Source organism: Calonectris borealis, chromosome 17 (genome assembly GCF_964195595.1).
Source record: "Calonectris borealis chromosome 17, bCalBor7.hap1.2, whole genome shotgun sequence".
Classification (NCBI taxonomy): domain Eukaryota; kingdom Metazoa; phylum Chordata; class Aves; order Procellariiformes; family Procellariidae; genus Calonectris; species Calonectris borealis.
Window position 1 is genome coordinate 996,455 of NC_134328.1, and position 19,102 is coordinate 1,015,556.

General features: G+C 53.2%; 2 protein-coding genes across 5 annotated transcripts in view; one reads left to right on the forward strand and one right to left on the reverse strand.

The window, feature by feature from the left end:
• The window catches only part of SAMHD1 (SAM and HD domain containing deoxynucleoside triphosphate triphosphohydrolase 1), a 29,956-nt gene extending 19,709 nt beyond the window's left edge, over positions 1 to 10,247 (forward strand). For 3 of the 4 annotated variants that reach the window (XM_075166209.1, XM_075166210.1, XM_075166208.1), the window contains 6 exons: positions 1,131 to 1,270; positions 4,086 to 4,175; positions 5,395 to 5,499; positions 5,866 to 6,003; positions 6,582 to 6,680; positions 8,167 to 10,247. In XM_075166209.1, coding sequence (XP_075022310.1) covers positions 1,131 to 1,270; positions 4,086 to 4,175; positions 5,395 to 5,499; positions 5,866 to 6,003; positions 6,582 to 6,680; positions 8,167 to 8,289 — 695 coding nt within the window. In that variant the 3' untranslated portion in view covers positions 8,290 to 10,247. The remainder of the gene's footprint in view (positions 1 to 1,130; positions 1,271 to 4,085; positions 4,176 to 5,394; positions 5,500 to 5,865; positions 6,004 to 6,581; positions 6,681 to 8,166) is intronic. The other variant, XM_075166207.1, reaches the window with a different exon arrangement.
• Positions 10,248 to 14,730: 4,483 nt separating this feature from the next.
• Positions 14,731 to 18,708, reverse strand: TLDC2 (TBC/LysM-associated domain containing 2). Its single transcript, XM_075167055.1, is given in 9 exon segments — positions 14,731 to 14,866; positions 15,265 to 15,338; positions 15,943 to 16,038; positions 16,200 to 16,352; positions 16,870 to 17,031; positions 17,857 to 17,907; positions 17,910 to 18,017; positions 18,020 to 18,030; positions 18,654 to 18,708. Coding segments are annotated over 9 exon segments (846 nt in total).
• Positions 18,709 to 19,102: the final 394 nt, after the last annotated feature.

Here is a 19,102-nt window from a genome sequence, read left to right on the forward strand (position 1 = left end):
ACCAGTACTGTTTAATATCTTCATCAACGACATAGAGGGATCAAGTGCACCCTCAGCACGTTTGCAGATGACACCAAGCTGAGTGGTGTGGCTGACACGCCTGAGGGACGGGATGCCATCCAGAGGGACCTGGACAAGCTCGAGAAGTGGGCCCGTGTGAACCTCATGAGGTTCAACAAGGCCAAGTACAGGGTCCTGCACCTGGGTCGGGGCAACCCCCGGTATCAACACAGGCTGGGGGATGAAGGGATTGAGAGCAGCCCTGCCGAGAAGGACTTGGGGGTACCTGTGGAAGAAAAGCTGGACGTGAGCTGGCAACGTGCGCTCGCAGCCCAGAAGCCAACCGTATCCTGGGTGGCATCGCAGGCAGCGTGGCCGGCAGGTCGAGGGAGGGGATTCTGCCCCTCTGCTCCGCTCTGGTGAGACCCCACCTGCAGTGCTGCATCCAGCTCTGGGGCCCCCAGCATAGGAAGGACATGGACCTGCTCGAGCAAGTCCAGAGGAGGCCACGAAGATGATCAGAGGGCTGGAGCACCTCCCATATGAGGAAAAGCTGAGAGAGTTGGGGTTATTCAGCCTGGAGAAGAGAAGGCTTCGGGGAGACCTTATTGCGGCCTTTCAGAACGTAAAGGGGGCTTATAAGAAAGATGGCAGCAAACTTTTTAGCAGGGCCTGTTGCGACAGGATAAGGGGTAATTGTTTTGAACTAAAAAAGTGTAGATTTAGACTAGATCTAAGGAAGACATTTTTTATGATGAGAGTGGTGAAACACTGGCACAGGTTGCCCAGAGAGATTGTGGATGCCCCATCCCTGGAAACGTTCAAGGTCAGGTTGGATGGGGCTCTGAGCGACCTGATCTGGTTGAAGATGTCCCTGCTCACTGCAGGGGGGTTGGACTAGAGGACCTTTAAAGGTCCCTTCCAACCCAAACCATTCTGTGATTCTATAAGATGGTATTATAAGTGACTTCTCAGTTGTCCGACTTGGTATGTTCTGTCGTTCTCTGAAAGTGAGTGTCTTTCCTGAACCAGCAGTTTTTCTTGTTGCTTTAACCTTTGTCCCTGTACATGCATTTTGCTGTGACGCTGGATTGTGACATACTTAACAAAAACTAATGCAACTTTGGCAGATAATATCTACCTGGAAATTCTGCACTCAAGTTGTCCAGAACTGAAGGAGGCACGAGAAATTTTGCAAAAAATAGAACGACGTGAATTATACAAGTTTTTAGGAGAGACTCAACCTGAAACAATGAGGGAAATTGTAAAGGTAATGTCCATTGGTGGAAGATTATGAATTCTGTCCCTGTAAAACATGTTCTCTAAGTTGCTGACCATCTTTTTTTCTCTATCTCCATGTGGTTTTTGTTTGTCTTGGGTTTTTTTGCTTAACTGCTATTCCAAAAATAGAGTCAAAAGTTCTCCTCCTGTCTTTATGTATCTGAGCCATGAAGCATATTATAGGAAACTGGGAAGAGTTTTATCTACAAACAGCCAGAAGAATGGCAAGAAGTGGAAATTCACAAGTTGATTATTGCCGAAATATTTTCAGAAAAAAACCTGTTTTCTGAAAAATACAAAATTGCATAAGAAGTTGTTATAGTCCAGTGATTGAGAAGGTTATTACTATCATCTTGTGTTCATTAAAATTTCAAAATAATAAGGAACACAATTGCTTTGAATCGTAATTTGTGTGCTTTATTTTGAGAGCAAACATCAAACTGAGTAACAACTTCCAAATTTCTTGGTATTAAATTCTATACTTAGCATGAGCATGCATGTGTGTGCTTTTCAAAGCACTCATTAGACATCGGTTTAACGGCTGTTGTCTTGTTTCAAAACAATGTTATATTAGAGCTGACGTTACTTCAGATGGCTCAGCTTTTCTTGTTATGTGCTATACCATGTTATCAAATTATCAGTTAATTATCTCTAAACTTCAACCACGATGCTTAAAATTTTCCATGCCAAATTTCCAGAAGTGGCTAACGGTAAGCCTTAATAAAAATAATTCAGCTCTTTTAAGGAGTAAGGTTAGAGAAGGACTACTAGATGTCTTACTGCTCTGTTCATCTTTTTGTTTGAAGAGAGGGTTGCTTGTGTTCTTTGTCTAAGAAAAAGTAGTGTTAAAGAGATTCTGTATTAAAAGTGTAGGAGGAAATAGGAGGAAGGAAAACATGAAATGGTTGTACGTAGTTTCTGCCCTTCTGAGGAGGAGTTCAGGATAGATTGCCTAACAAATAAGGAGATGGGCAGGAGAGTGGATTGCATGAGTTCCACCTTTAAACAGTTCCTTTCATAGGCTTGGTTAATGAAAAGAAAAACTCTCACTTTGAGAATCCAGCCAGTGGCGTTGAGTCTTGGGATATCCAGTGTGTTCTTTTGAAGGGAGACTGGATCACCGTTGGTGCCATAATTATATCCAGCCGATGCTTTGCAGCCTCTGATGCTCAACTGAGGGGTCGGGGGAGAATTTTTCCTCCTGTGGCCCAGGAGTTGCCTGTTGCAGGAGTGTTGGAGGCTCAGCTTCCTCTGGAATGCTGGAGGTGAGCAGTGGCTAGTCAAGACATTGCTGTGTCTGTTCTGCTGCTTGAGACCGCAGTGCCGTTATGTTTAGAATCATAGAATGGTTTGGATTGGAAAGGACCTTTAAAGGTCATCTAGTCCAACCCCCCTGCAATGAGCAGGGACATCTTCAACTAGATCAGGTTGCTCAAAGCCCTGTCCAGTTTTGTGATCCTCAAGCTGGCCAGAGCCAGGGGAACACAGGCTAAATTTCCAGTTAATGCAAACTGGAAGAGGTAACTTTAAAAAAAAAAAAAAGCAAGCAAACAACAACAAAGAAAAGGAGAAAGTTAGCATACATACATTCTGACACAATAGAAACAACAGTTTATAAACAGGCTGCCTCCTGCCAGTTCTTTCCTTTAGGTTTGCTCTCAGTCTAAACCTTTCCTTGGCTTCTTGAGTCACAGCAAACCGCACATATGCCTCAGCTTGGCACATGTGTGATTCCCTGCTCTTCTTAGCAGTCTCCCCATCTTTGCAATGGACAAATCAGCAGCAAAAAAAATGCTGCTAGTTGAATTCCTTCCCTTCTGGACCTGTCTCCTGGATGCTCTGTGCTGCACTCAAAGCTTTTCTCCCATGAGTCTCAGTTGCTCCCAGGAAATATTGCTTTGTCAAATCTTGCATCTTCCCCAGAACACAGCAGCCCTGGACAAAGGTAAACAGGCAACCTTCTCTCTCCTGCCCAGCTACAGCCTCTTAATGAGAACTTACACGTTTCTGTGAACAACTGCTCTCCATCACATCGTGCTCCTCCTTGGCTTTAGCCTAGCTGTCAGCAGGGAATATTCTCTCAGGTCCAAAACCAGACAAAACCCCCTTGTGGGTTTCAGCTTTTGAAGTAGGTCACCATCCCCTCCAAAGTTTGCCTAGGAGCTTGCTGCTTCTGTGTCTGGTGTGGTTTGTTTTTTTTTTTTTATAGTGATCAATGACGTTACTGATCTTGTCTGTCTCTTGGGGCTTCTTTGCATGTTTCAATGTACAGGTGTAAAAGCTTTATTAGAGGGTGAGATCCTGCAGCCCTTCATTAAAAAAAAAAGTTCAGTAAAAACATTTAGTATTCAGCTTTGGAGAACTTAATTGCAAAACATTTGTATTAGTAAAACAGTTGCTTGAAGGTACTTATTTTCTGCTTTGTGGAGACTTCAACATCCTGGATGGGCTCTCTGCCCCTCTCTGCCCCTCTCTGCCCCTCTCTGCCCCTCTCTGCCCCTCTCTGCCCCTCTCTGCCCCTCTCTGCCCCTCTCTGCGATCAGGTGTAAAACTCTTCCTCCACAGGCTGGCAGTACTTGGGTCTTCTCAATTATATAAGCTTGTTTTTTTTCTAAAAATTGGTAGAAAACTTATGGCTAAGGTATACAAGGATTCAAACAACCATATTGCTGCTGCAAGAAGAGTCTCTCAAGCTATGAAGAAATGAAAGCTTTAGTTTAGTGACATGTTCTGTCATGCATTTTGTTGCCTTGGTCTAGACCTGATAGTGCATAAATGTAATCTGAGTTACTGTCTTTTTTCAGAATAATAGCCTGGCAGAAAGCATTGCTAATTCCAAGCCAGAAAAGGATCCTCCAGATGTGGAGCTAAAGGCTGAAGATTTCATAATTGATGTAAATATCTCTCAGAGTGGGTTCAGAGTAAAAACTTCTCAATCACAGGGGGCCTTCTATACCATAGTGAAAATCAGAGATACGTTTCAACACATTTGCAAAATGAAAAAACAAAACCACAGGGTTGCCTTATAAATGCTGCCCTAGATGTTCGGTTCAAGGCTCTGAGAGCAACGAGCTTCCCCCTTGGGAGGTTTGCTGTGGTTGGGAGGGCCTGGGGGCAGAGACTTCAGGCAGCTTCGCTGGGCTGTCGTTTGGGCACTTCTGCTCCCGGTGACGAATGTGTTCTCCCATGACTGTCCTCACTCTGAAAAGGAGCAGTAGGGAAACCTTGAGGTTTTAGCATGTGGGTGTTGAAGTCAGCAGTCTAGGAACCACTGCTGCGGGTTATGAAGGCAAGTAAACTGCGGGCCCCAGTGGGAGGATAACGGGCCCAGTGACTTCCAGGTGTCTGGTGTCGCACGCCTGGTGCATGGCGGTCACTCCTGGGTTTTGTCTTCTGCATAAAGCATCTTGCTGCCACAGCTCAGTCTCCGGCCATCGCTGGTGGGAAGGAGAGAGTCTGAGTCAGGAGAGAGCTTGAGCAGTCTACAGGTATCAAATAGGTTAATCCCTGTTCTCGCTTAATTCTGGGAAGAGCTAACAAATGGCTTTCCCTAGAGTGCATCATAAATCGCTTTTAAAGATCCCTTGTGTTGAAGATTCACTTCAGGCTGGGTAAAGTTGTAGCAGTTTACTCAACTTTAAAGCAGTTGAGTGTGCTTTCCTTGTCCCACAAATTGAAGTCACGGGACGTGGGCGCCTCCCTGCTGACCATAAAACTGTTGGTGTACCAAGCAGATGTAAATAATGTTGTCTAAACCTCATGTTTAAAATTGTAAGCTCTACTGCTGCCTCCATAGGTTGTGTGTTTCGGGGAGGCACAGGCTGGCAAGGGACGAGCATGCTTCCACTGTGTGGAACTGGAGCGCTTCAGAGCGCGACTAGCAGCTGGTTGGTGTGAATGTGAATGTCCACCTGGCAGCTTCAGAGCGAAAGGTGGTGGAAGAAAAGATATAAAATGCAAATACCAGTTGTTTTATTAAGTAATCATTTGTTAATTACTCTTCTTTTTGGTTAGTGTAATTTACAGAAATACAGTGTGTATCTTTTTGTATTTATTGTGAGAAAACTAAAGACAAACATTAACAAATGCCATTTTCTTTGTTTTACATGCAAGGTTATCAATATGGATTATGGAATGAAGGAACAGAATCCCATTGATAATGTTCTCTTCTATTGCAAGGCTGATCCTTCCAAGGCAGTCAAGATCAGTAAAGAACAGGTAGTCTTTTATTTTCCTCAACTGGCTTCTGGAGGGCATCTTCTTCAGCTTGCAGTGGAAGTGATTACAGTCCTTCGTGGTAATTCCTGCAGGAGTTGTGGAGAGGTTGTGGAATCCATGTCCTTGCAGGTCTTTGGTGTGTGTTGTACTGCGGCCGTCTGGAATCCTGACAGCCTTTGCATGTGAACAGTAGTTAACTGGAATACACTGGGAGTCTTAGAAAAATACAGCTGATTTGGATAAAGCTCATGGATTGTAGTGGGATGTTTTTTACTGCTTTCCATTTGTATTCAGGTGAAAAAATTGAAGTTCCGTGGACTCTAAATTCCAAAAAATACTAAAGCTTATTTCTTTTTTATTTCAAAGGTTTCAAAGCTTTTACCCATGAGGTTTGCAGAGCAGGTTATCCGCGTTTATTGCAAAAGCCAGGATCCAGACATTGTTTCAGCTGCAAAACAGTATTTTATTCAGTGGTGTATAGAGAAGGATTTCACCAAACCACAGGTAACAAATTCACGTGTTATTTTTCTTGTTCTTAGAGCTCTTCACCTTTGTTCATAAGCTTGCTCTTTCATTAAAAATGCTCTTTCATTAAAAAACTTGGCATTCCGGCCTTGTCTTTGGCAGAGCCACTCCTTACTAACCTAGCTTCTGGTTTTATTGTGGCTCACATCTGGGCGTGCTTTGGTTTCACTGAAATAGTGATGGGTTTGCATTGATTTAACTTACGTGATTTGAAAGTCATGTTTTTATAACGAAGTATCCACACAGACACTCACTAGTTCATGGATGCAGGTTTCCTCATACAAAGGCTTAAAACAGCACTGAGAGATGAAAAGATCTAGGGAAGAGTTCAGATGGGTTCTTCTATTGCTTTCCCTCTTTTCCTTCCTTAATCACCAGCTGTTAAACTCACTCCTCCCCAGGATATTCACAGTCAGTCCATTTGCTCTGAGCTAGAGTGGAAAACGCCTGCGGGAACAAGATTGCAGACCTCTACTCTCTGAGCGACTAGTCTGTAGTCTGAGCTGCCTGCAAGGCCGTATCTGTTCTCTGGGTTTCCCTTTTCTGTCAACTCTCAGAACATACAAGTTTCCAGCTGCGAGGAAGGAAGAGGGTACGTTACAGCTCACCTGACGTTTTGTTTTGTGTTGGGAACCGCGTCGGAGCTGCCCTGGCAAGTAAGATGGAGACTCTAAAGCAGACCCTGAGTCTATAGATCTTGCTTTGCACTCCTCCTGCCAGAGGTGGTGGAGAAGCCTGTAACAGTCCTGGCTGTAAGCTGGTGATGTGTGATACAGCATCCCCATCACATCCCCCCTTGCAGGAAGGTGGGCGCCTTCATCTAAAAAAATTACTATGTGCTGATACTTCCAGCATATCCGCTGTTGTATGGAAGCAGTTATGGTTGTATCCAAGTAAGTTTTTCTCAGAAAATGCTAATGGAGCCACTCCGCTACGTGCATGAGCTGTGAAGTTTCTAGGCTGGAAGCATGAGTAGGTTTGATAGATGTGCGGGCAATCTGCTGTTACATTTCTCCCCTAATGGTTGGCTTTCACTTTTGTCTGATAGTCATACCAGTGAAAGGAATAGTTTTCTTCAGTTCCATGCGCTTTTTCAGGTATTTCCCACTATCTGGGAGTAAGCCTCAAAGTAAAATAAATGCTTATATTAGAATCTCCAAGTTGCTTAAGAAATGCAGCGTGAACAGTTTGTTCTGTGAACCATGTATTTTTTTCCTCTTCATCAAGTAGGTTAATATCCCTGACTTTGCATCTTGTTTGCTAGAGACACCTGCAAGTCTCATTCGGAGAAAATGCTACATTCTCTGAAATGAAAGACCACCAAATTGATGAGTGTTCTTATGTGCTGGAGCTACAGCTATAGGCAGAGACAACTTGTTTTAAGGCTCCTTCTTATGTCATACTTCTGGCATCCGTCTTTTGAGAGCAGTTAATTTCAGAAGGGCTTTTTACAAATGCATCAAGCAACAAGCTTTCTCTGCTTGTAGCTTGTAGGTATGGTTGTATCCTATAAGCATATTCTTTTAGTTCAGGCATATCCATCTTGCAGGCCCTGGCATGTTGCGGAACATTGCAACATGCGTCTCACCAGCTTATTTCTAATCTTAGAGAGCTTATTGCTCTCTTGCGTGTGTTTGCGGTGCCCGAGCGCTAGACTAACATATATGTCTGACAGGGATGAGCACCACTGCCTTAGACCGTACCAGCTACTGTACCAACATTATATACTTTAAAACAGTGAAAGGCACATCCAAGCACCTACAGCTGTAGATTGCAACAGTTTTAAATGAGATACTGTGGCGAATTCAGAGGAAACATTCCTAATAATGTTTCCGGCTCATATACCAATCCCAAAATGCAAGCCTGCTGATCTTCCTAGATTTGGAAGAGGTGAACTGCCAATGGTGAAGGCTTCTCAGATATGCGGGGGATTTTTTTTCTCCCCACCAGATGCTACCACTGACTACAGCAGTTTCCATCTCTGGGATGTGTAGTCTTCAATGTTTGTTGATTTACAATGCTTCTAGGACCTTGGATTTATTTTTTCTCTGAAGTCTGACACTGAGCTTCTTTTCCCCTGCCTTAGGATAGAAAGCAAAAGTGAATGTACTATCATTAATGTTTCCTGACTTTTAATAATAGGATGGTGATGTGGTTGCCCCTCATCTAACGCCGATGAAGAGAAGCTGGAATAACACAAGAGATGATGAACACAGGACAGCTTCAGAACCCAGTTGTAAACAAAGGCTTCCTTTTGATAAGTAACACTTTTCCCGTTGGCGCTATTCAGTCTGCTTCTTCAGAAGATGAGTAAACCTGAGTAGCAACTCTTTTAAAAGCGAGTTGGATGGACTGTAAGAATTTATGGAACAATGCAGAAATGCATTTTACAATACAGTGTGTTTTAATGTAGGTACTTAAACAATGTGTATATTCCAAATGGACTTTTAAAAAATTAACAACTTATGACATCATAGCAAACTCAATTCTCATTTATTTTTGAATGTATTGGCACTGTGTAGCAAGAGTAACTTTAAAAATTGCAATTGATCATTATTACAAGAAGTGTTGAAGACACTTATTCTTCCTTCTAGTCCTGATCCCTTAAGATGATTGTGATATTGCATGGGCTAGCAGAAGAACCTGCAGCTCAGGTGTTTGGTTTGGTTTCCCCTCCCCGCCAGTACCTGAGGAAGAGAGGAGTAAGTGTGCTTCTGAAAATGTAGTGAGGTAATAGAACTTTGAAATAACCATAGATGGCATCTTCAAGAATAGCAAAACGAGTTTCATTTAAAAAAATAAAAGGAGGGGAGAGGGGAATCTTTTTAATAACCAAAGATTACTTTTCTGGTATTCAAAAAGCTGATGGAGATGCAGGCCTCTTGCTATAAGTGTGACCGCCATTTTTATTGAAGTAACAATGCATTGCAGTGACATGCAGCCTTTTATTGTTTTATAGTGTATTTTTGATACATTGAATGTTATATTTTTACAGTTACACTGAACTGCAAAAATTGCTCAAAACGTCCATCGTTTGAGTGCTTGTGGGAAAGCAGAGCTACCCAAATGTTTGTCAAGGCAGGTGGACGTGCGCACAGTTCTTGGCACGGTTAGTGAGTCCCGGCAGGATGCTGCACTGGCTCTGCTCCTCCTTGCACCGCGTGCACCTTGTTTCTGCATTACACTGTACTAGCTAGACGGACTCTTCAGGAACTCTTCCATTCTCGTGTCCCTTCCCTGTTTCTCCTGGATCTCTGATTGCTGGTCCTCTCCCTATATAGAACTGTAAGAGTTCTTACATTTTTCCCTTACTGGCAGCACTAATGTGAGTGTTGCTAAATGTCTGTCCAGTTGAAAAAGTGAACGAGGAAGACCTTTTTCCTCTCATCTTTTACTCAGGTCTAAGAGGAAGGCTGCTTTCATTAAATAAAACCTAAAGGCTTGAAAAAGCCTGCCCTCAAAACTAAAAATGCAAAGCAAAAGGTTCAGTAATGCTCAGAAATTGGAACGAGCTTTGGATTTTTATATCTGAAATGGGGAAAGAAGAGTTCAGCATTCCGTTTTGACAGCCAAGCGTGGGTAACTAGGTTAGTTTCTGAAAACTAACACAATGGGGAGCCACTGAGAGAGAACTGCAGAATGCTCTTCATATCTGATTACGTTTCCTTTGCCCTTTTTATCACGGGAACTGATAGCTGTTAGGCAGAGGGAAGGAGAATGAGTATTCATGTACTTACTCAGATTTCATTTGTTCAAATAACCAGAAGTCGTTTCACGCTCTGCTGCTTTCTTCTGTACCTGTGCTCATGTGTCTAAAGGTGATGCGGTGCAACCTCTGTTGTTCGTATCTTTAACAGCCTTTCAGATCTGCAGATGTAGCAGATAACTATTAGAAGGGGTTGTGACCTCCTCAAAAGCTTTTAAAGAACTTCTTATTATACTTCAAGAAACAACATCATAGAGTGAAGGCATTTTTCTCTGCATAAAATCAAGTATTGTTCAGAAAAATGTAATTTTGTTACAGTTGCTTGGGTTTGTTTTGAATCTGTTATAAAAGGTGCACTTTATACTTGAGAAATACCTTTTGCTTATGCTTAAGCAAAAATTTGTACTTAACGTTAAGTTCTGAGATAGAGCATTTCTTTTTCTCAAACATGTTAATCTGAGCCTCTCTGGGTTAAGAATAAATTTATAAACAATGATTTTACTATTCTTTTAAGGAATTGCAGTGTGTGAACTTTATTAAAAATGGTCTTACTGCACAGTTATGAGCAGCCAAATGTATTTCTAAAGGACAAACGCTGCGCTGTGGAAGTGCAGATCTTCCAGCTTGAGGAGTCGGTTTCTTAGCTCAGTCTACTCGGGTGCAGTGTGAATGGGCACCGCAGTGGAGCCAGCGCAGCTGTAAGGGGCCAGGGGTGGGGAGGTTGTGCCAGGACGGAGGACCCAGCCTCTCCTCGTGCCTTGCGATGAAGGCTGCAGCGCCCAGCCGTTGGCACGCCTGGGCAGAGCAGGCAGGCCGTCGACTTCAGCATCCTTACAGTGGCCAGGTCGGCTTTAGGCACTGCTCCAACTGTTGTGCAGGGGAAAAAGGAAGAGTGAAGTCGTGCTTGACCAGCCTGACCACCTTCTACAGTGAAATGACTGGCCTCTAGCTGAGGGGAGAGCAGTGGATATGTCTGCCTCCACAAGCTGTTGAAGTATGGTCTGGGTAAGCAGACAGTGGGGTGGACTGAAAACTGGCTGGAGGGCTGGGCCCAGAGGGTGGTTGATCAATGGCACAAAACCTAGTTAGAAGCCAGTAGCTAGTGGTGTACCCCAGGGGTCAATACTGGGTCCAGTCCCAGTAGTCTTCATGGGACAGGGTCCACGCTCAGCAAGTTTCCAGATGACGCCAGCCGGGGAGGAGTGGCTGGTGCACCAGAGCATTGGGCCATCCGAGGGACCTCGGCAGGCTGGAGAAACTGGCCAACAGGAGCTGGAGAAACTGGCCAACAGGAGCCTCACGAAGTTCAACAAGAAGTGCAAAGTCCTGTCCCTGGGGAGGGTCAGCCTCGTTCACCAGTGTGTGCTGGGGGCCACCCACCTGGAAAGCAGCTTGGCAGAAAGGGATCTGGGGGTCCTGGTGGACACGAGCCAACAATGTGCTCTTGCAGCCAAGTGTGCCGATGGCGTCCTGGGCTGCCCTAGGCAAAGTATTGCCAGCAGGTGGAGGGTCCTTCCCCTCTGCTCGGCACTGGTGAGGCCACCCCTGGAGTGGGGTGCCCGTGGGTCCAGTGCTGGGCTCCCCAGTACGAGAGAGACAGGGACACACTGGAGAGAGTCCAGCGAAGGGCCATGAAGGTGGTGAAGGGACTGGAGCCTCTCTGCTATGAGGAGAGGCCGAGAGAGCTGGGACTGTTCAGCTGGAGCAGAGCAGGCTCAGGGGGATCTCCTCAGTGTGTAAAGACCTGGGGGGAGGGTGCAGAGAGGACGGAGCCAGGCTCTGCTCAGCGGTGCCCAGGTCAGGGCCAGAGGCCGTGGGCACAAACTGGCACACAGGAGGGTCCCTCTGAACATCAGGAAACACTTTTTCACTGTGAGGGTGACTGAGCACTGGCACAGGTTGCCCAGGGAGGTGGTGGAGTCTCCATCCATGGGGATACTCAAAAGCTGCCTGGACATGGTCCTGGGCAGCTGGCTCTGGGTGGCCCTGATGGAGCAGGGATGATCACCAGAGGTCCCTGCCAACCTCAACCATTCTGTGATCCTACGCCAGCGCTGCTGGCAGAAATGTGAAAAGGGCCTGAAGTCACGGGACGTGAGGGGTGAGGCAGTGCTGAGCGGCCTGCGAAGAGGAATGGTTCCCGGTGGCTTCCTGGGTGGGCAAGCTTTCCTGGAGCCTTTCCCCAGTCTGTTTGGTGATGGCTTGCACCGGCGGTGTCTTCTCTGCTGCCGCCACCATTTGCTGCAGCAACAGCTTCTATGGGGCGGGAAGATGTTCCTCCTCCCCGAGCTGAAGGTGGGGGCCGCAGGCTGCCAGCCCCGGGGTGTGGGGCTCTTGTTAATTCGGTGGCTCTGCTGCCTGCCCCCGGCTGTGCTTGCAGGCTGTGTTGGCAGCAGCAGGCATCAGCAAGCGGCCTCGGTGAGGAGGGCCCGTGGGCACCGCATGGTGCGTCGAGGTCCCCAGGGGGATGGTGCTGTGCAGCCGGTTTCAGCGGGGACTGTTGGATGGCACCGGTGCACAGGAGGTCGGGCGCCCTGAACGGCCGTGGGGGGCTCCTGGCGCGCGCTGCTGGGAGCGTCCAGGAGCCCCGCGGGAGGGAACGGGGATGGAGGGGTCTGCTCCCCTAAGGGCACCTGCTCAGGGGAGCCACAAACAACAGCACAGCGAGCCAGCCCTCACGGTCACGGGGTGAGGGAGGTGAGGAGGACAGACCCAAGGTGGCGGTCCTTGGGAAGCGCATGGGGAGCAGGAGAACGTTCATTTTTTCAGCTGGGAGGATACAGAAAGGGAGGGAGACAAACCTCCTCAGTCCCACTAACTGGTGGGCTCTCAAGAAGCTACAGGCAACTGGGACTTTGCAGCTGGTCGGGTGTAACCCTGCGGGTCTGGGACATTGGAGGGGGCTGGTGGGACTCTGCAAGCGGAGGAGGGGGAGGAACGAAGAGGGGGTAGGCAGAAAAGGGGTATAAAAGCGTCGCATGCAAAACGGGGCTGGGAAGTGCGTTGTCTGCCTGAGCCCTGCATCTGATCTGTCTTATCTTCTGTCTGTCCTGCCGTCTCCTTAAATCCCTTAACTATTTCTCCATTAACCTCACATAGCCTGTGTGGACGTGTGCTGCCAGGACTGGGTGCCAGCTGCTGGAGAGACCGATGTGGGTGGGTTTGGGGCCAGCGACGGGAGCCAGACCGGGGCCGTAGGCACCCCTGGCCTGCGGTGTCAGCCACTGAGCGGGTGCGAGTCCCAGTGCCAGCTGCGGGGGGGCGAGGGGCTGTATCGTCCCCGAACCGGGTGTCCGTGGGGGAGGTGTCTGTCATTCGTAGGCAAACTAAGCTGGACCATCTGGTGTGTGTGGGGCTGTGCTGGGCGCGGGAGGGGCCAGGCAGGCTGAGGCAGCCGTGTCCCTTGGGTAGATGCCGGGCTCCAGCGGCCGGGCAGGAGGGTCCTGGGCTGGAGCGGCTGGAGGAGGCAGCAGGTCCTGACATCCTTCAGCACCCATCAGGCGCTCCCCTGAGCGGTGCTGTGCTGGGTGCTGTGGCCGGGGCAATTGCTGCCTTGGAGAGGGCAGCAGGCAGGGAGGCTTGGGCAGGAGGGAGCATCTTCTGGGGGGAGGGTGAGGGAGTGGGAGCACAGGGCCAGCTCTTGCAACGGAGGGCCGTCTCGGGGGCTGCTCACCAGCTCGGTAAATGACTTTGGAAAGGGGACGAGTAGTCAAATAGCACGAGGAGAGAGAAGCCGGCCATGGAGCATCTCCAAAGGGCCGTGGGAGATGGAATCAGCAGGGAAATGGCTGGTGAGGTTCAAGGCAGGTAGACACAGGGTGGAGTGGGGATGTGTAAAGTAATGCAGCCTGGGGCTGGATGGGATCCTGGCTTCAGAAAACTGCAGGTTTAGGGTAGGAGCTGACAACGGGTGAGGTCACGGGATGATGCTTCAGCTCAGTGCCCAGCCACACTCCCAAAATAAATAAATCAAATGTGGCCAAACCAGGCAGGCCCTTGTCCTCCCGTGGAAACCCTTGGGCCACCCCTGCCTTGAATCCCAGCTGTGAGGCTGGTCCTGCTGCTCGGACAGGGATGGCGGGATGGTGGAGGAGGAGGAGAGCTGGCCCGGTATCCAGGAACGAGAGGCTAGGCTGCCTCAGCCAGGCAGGAGGCAGCTGCGGGTGGGAAGGGGCCTGGAGAGGGCTCTTGTCGTCCCCTCCCCATTGGGAGGTCGGGGCGAGATGCCCAGCATGGCCTGGACACCCCCGAGGAGGAAGCCCTGGTCCTCAGGAGGCGGACAGAGAGTGTGGACTCTGCCAGAGGGGGGACGGGTCCCCGCAGCCGACCCCCTGGCCTTGCTGCGGGCACACAGCCCCGGGCTGGGGCAGGGCACGGCCGGCGCTCTCACGGCTCCCGGCCCGCTCGCCGCCGCTTGCTTGGCACAACTTCACGGCGACATTCATTGCTTCCACGGCAAGAACAAGGCTGGGAGCACAGCTCTGCCTGTTTATTGATGAGTGGTCACCACATCGCCTGCCAGCCCTGGCAGCACCATCCCCAGGGGCTACAGCCGGTGGGGCAGAGCCTGCCTGGGCTTGCTCGGTCCTGCCGGCATCGTGCTGCTCTCAAAGCTTGCTCCTCCACCTGGGGACCCTGCGGCGCTTGGCCCTGCCATGCACTCTCCTCCCAGGGCAGCTCTGCATCGTCCCGGCCAGGCAGGGTGCTCAGTGCTGTGGTGGGAGCCAGTCCTGCAGCCACCCTGGGGACCCCGGCATGGTGGCAGCAGCACTGCAGGGGGCTGAGATCCCACTGCAGCCTGTCCCCATCACGCTGCCCCCACGGGCTGTTGGCACATGAAATGGGGACGTTGGTGGGGACGGGGTGGAGGGAGGCAGGGGCAAGGCTGTGCACCATCCCGGCAGGCTCAGCGGGTGCTGGCAGGAAACAGCTGTGCATGAGACATTGGTCCCAAAGCATTCCCCTGATGCCACCTTTGTCCCCAGGTGTGCGTGATGGGGTCAGGCCAGGCCCCACACTTCCAGATCCTGGACACAGAACTCCTCCTGGGGCGAGAGGGTCTCGTTGTCAAAGGTCTCGCAGGGGTGGCTGCCCCCGTGGTGCAGGTCTCCGTCCAGCCACAGCCCAAATCTACCACTGGGAAGGTGCCAATAGCATGGTCGGCTGAGGGTCTCCTCTCCTGCCTCCTCCGTGCCTGGAGACCTCCCCAGCCAGCTCCTGGGAGACCGACCACCTCCCTGTCCCACTCCCAGCTGCCCATCTGCTGAGGACGCCAGGCACAAGGGACGGGCAAAACGGGGACGAGACAGGACAAGCAGCCTCCCTGGGGCTGCCACCCTGCCCGCAGGGCAGCAGGGTCAGGGGGGTGAAATGGCCATTGCTGCTGGACAACCTCCACCAGTGTTTTTGGGTTTAAACCACCAGCACGTGCCTTGACCTGGCTCTGCAGGCCAGCCTGGGCTCAGATCGTGGCCCTGACAGCCATTGGGGCTGGGGACCCCGTGGGCTGCCGAGGTTGCCAGCACGGCTCCTACCTGCCCCCACCAACCATCAGCAGGTCCACATCCCCTTTCATGAAGAAGTTGTTCCTGCCCGTCCACCTGAACACCTGTGTGGGGACAGCAGTCGGCCGGGACCATGGGCTGGGGCGCAGCGTCCCCATCCCCATCCCTGTCCCTGTCCTGCGAGGGACAGCTGGGGGCTGCTGAGCAAAGCTGGCTCTGCCCATCCCTGCTGTGTCCTGCTCCTCCAGAGGAAGACGTGGCAGAGCTTGTGGGCACCGTCTCGGCCTAGGCTATCCCTGCCAGCAGCCCTGGGGGCCCCCACGGGGGGACGGCTGCCACCCACTGATGCCACCAGCAGCATCGCCCACTGATGCCACCGGCCCCGTCACACATACAGACCCCTGCTGGCACAGGCAGACACGGCTGAACTGCCTCCATGTCCTGCCGACACCGGGCTGCTCCCCCTCCCAGAGCCCCCCTCCCTGCGTGGCTGCCTGGGATTTGCCTTCTCCCCCCAGCCCTGGGTGAACCGGGGGACTGCAGCCGGCAGGGCCCCGGCTGCTTCACCCGCATCCGGCCAAATGGCGTCATGTCACACCAGGCCCCCTCCGCAGCACCTTGGGGACCCCCCGGCGTGGCCAGGTCCCGGGGCGTCGCCAGCCCCCCACCCCCCGGGGTGCCCCATGGCTGGCAGCCTGCAGCCCCCACCTTCAGCTCCGGGGAGAAGGAGAAGAGGAAGGTCTCCCCCGTCCCGTAGAAGCCATTGCTGCAGCGAATGGTGCTGGCAGAGAAGGCACCGAAGGCCTAGGGGAGACCAGAGAGGGGGACCCCCATGCCGCGGTGCTCTGGGGCTCCCCAGCGCTGGAATGCATCCCCCATCCTGCTGGCAGCAAGGCCCTGGGCGACGCCGGGTTCGCTGCCCCCAGCGCCACGGGGCAGCTGGGCTGGGGAGGGCCCGGCCATACCTGACCCTCCGTGTCCCTGATGAGCAGCAGGGCCGGGCAGCCCGGCTGGCCCCCGCACCGGTACAGGGTCCGCAGGCTGAAGCCATCCCGCCTGGTGCCGTACAGCAGGCGCCAGGGCTGCTGCGTCAGCCGGGGGGGCAGGTGGGGGCCCAGCTGGGGCAGGGCGGGCTCAGCCGCGGCTGGCAGCTTGCTTCTGAGCACCCTGCCCTCCACCCCGAGCATCCCCCCGAGAGGCCTCCCCAAGCATCCTTCCCACCCACCCCAGCACCCTCCCAAGATGTCTTCCCAAACATCCTCCCCCCAAGCATCCTCCCGAGACGTCTCCCCAAGCACCAACGCTCCCAAACATCCTCTCAGGAGATCTCCTCCCACCTAAGCATCCTCCCAAAAGGTGTCTCCAAGCATCCTCCCCCTAAGCATGCACCCAAGGGGTCTCCTCAAGCTCCCGGCCCACCCAGCAGCCTCCCAGGATGCTTCCCCCAAGCATCCTCACCCTGAGAACCCTTCTGAGATGCCTGCCCGAGCATCCTCCCCCCACACCCCCAGAGGTGACTGTCCCTGGGGACAGGGGGATGTCACCCACCTGGCCTCACGCCGGACCAGTTCCTGGCAGGACAGTGGCCATGGCTGCGTGGTGGGGGAGGGGTGAGCGTGAGGGTGGGGTCCTTACCTCCTGCATCTCCCTGTCCCGCAGGATGCTGCTCGGCGTGCTCAGCACCAGCCTGCACGGCTCGTCCAGGGCCGGGGCCGCTGCTGGGGCTCCCTCCCAGCCCGGCTGCCCCTCTCCAGCTGGCTCCCCGCATCCCACAGGCTGCTCCTCCTCCTGGTCGGTCTGGGGGCGGGTGGAGGTGAGCATCCCTGTGGGCCCCGAGGGACCAGCATCCCCGAACCCGCCTGCATGGGGTGTCTCCCGTCCTGTGTCCAGGGGCTGGGCGTAGGGGCCCAAAGGCCGCAGGGATGGGCACTTGGCTGAGCCGCCAGCCCCGCTCCTGGCTGCCCGCTGCTCCCGATAGCCCTGCTGTGCTCTGCTGCGCCATGCCATGCTCTGGCACCTCTGCACACGGAAGTTCAAGGGTGTGGGGTTGCCCAAGGAGGAGGAGGAGGAGGAAGAAGAAGAGGAGGCAGGGGAGGCTTCCACAACTTTAACCCAACCTCAGCCCCAGCAGAAGGGGTGAGGCCTGGCTGCTCCCCTGCTTGCCCATGGCCGGGCTGGCCCTGCAGCGTGCGTGGGGTCAGGGATGTCCCTTGGTCCTGGGGGCAGCCGGTGACAAGTGTCTCAGCTGGCCACGTGGTCAGGGCGGCTGTGGGTGCAGCCTCTGCCCGAGCGCGGGTGGGCAGCGGTTCCCTGCTGCTGGTGGGGGACGGGCAGAAAACACCCTGAGGGCACAAGAGGGGTGAGCGAGGGCAGCCCCATGCGGCAGGGTATCTCCTGCCCCAGGGTGCTTGGATCCTCGGGGCGGGGGGCAGTGGGGCTAAAGGGGCAGGTCCTGAGCGTGCCCATCCCCATCCGCACCTCCCCAGCCCCTCGCTGGCCCCAGGGCAGCCCCCATCTCTCTGGCCGGCCATGTGTCCAGCCCGGCCGGTGACTCCTGGCGCCGCACCGGAGCTCATTCCCAGCACCCACGCTGCCACGTGGGACCCTGTGCACGGGACCTACCAGGAGGTGGTAGCGGGCACGGAGCCCCCTCATCGCGGGCGTGCAGGTGCTGCTGGGGTGCTGGGAGCCGCGCTGCCGGGGAGCCCTCGACACCGCCCCGGGTTAATGTTCACTCGCACTGGCCCCTCCCTGGCCACCCGGCGCGTGACACGGGTGGGTGGGGATGCCGGCAGCCTGCCCTGGCTCATGGGAAGTCCAAGATGTGTCCCCCTGCAGAGCCCGGTCCTGCGTGGTCCTGGGATGGGTGGGCAGGCATCCCCCTCCAGCCAGGCGCTGGGTGGCCGGTGGCCGTCACCTCCTTCACACCCCGGCTGCCGCCTGGGCCAGGCTCTGGGTTACCAAGCGGGGAGCGCCGGGGCCGCGGGGGAGCCCTTGTTTTGGGGTTAATGGGCAGGTCGTGCCTGTGTTGCTCTTTGCAACACGACCGTTGCGATGGTGGTAGCAACCGCCAACACCCGCTCGGCGGACGAGGTGGCACGTGCCCCTCCCTCTGGGAGAGACAGCCTGGTGACGTCCTGCAGCCGGGGAGCCGGGGCCCCTGGGGAAGCTGCAGGAGTGAACCCTGGCCGAGGCTTCCCCCTGCCTCAGGCGCCGCTGGAGAAGCTCCTGCAAACCAGGGAGGGGCTGTGGTGCCCCGGTGTGCCCCCTTCTCAATGATGCCCCCCCCAACACAGCCAGCATGGCCACGAACCTGTGGGCCCAACTGTAACAATGTCCCATTTATGCCAATACAGTTTCTGCATGCCCTGCACGGTGGCACGATGGCCACAGTGGCCTGTCCCAGGCCCTGGCCCCACTGCAGGCATTCTTGGGTTGCTCCTCCATCCATGGCAGGGCCTGTTGCAGCCCCATCGGTCCTGGCTGCCCTGGTGGGTGGGTCCCAGCTCCACTGTCCCCACCAGGCTTTGAAGGCAGCAGTGGCCTGGGATGGCAGCAGAAGGTTGGGGGTTCCTGGTTCCTGGCACGGCTGGCCGCTGGCAGAGCCCTGGGTGGGCCAGGACGTCCTGGTGGCCCCAAAAGCCTCCCCTGAAGGGGACCCATCCCCTGCTCAGGAGCCAGAATGGGGCACCCAGTCCCTGCCTGAGCTGCCGTAGGGCAGCCATCCCTGCCACTGCCCCTGTCCCTCTCCCTATCCCTGCTTCTACCCTGCCCCTGCCCAGTTCCTGTCCCTGCCCTTGCCCCTGTCCCTGTCCTTGACCCTGTCCCTGCCCCTGCACTTGCTTCTTCCCCATCCCTGCCCCTGCCC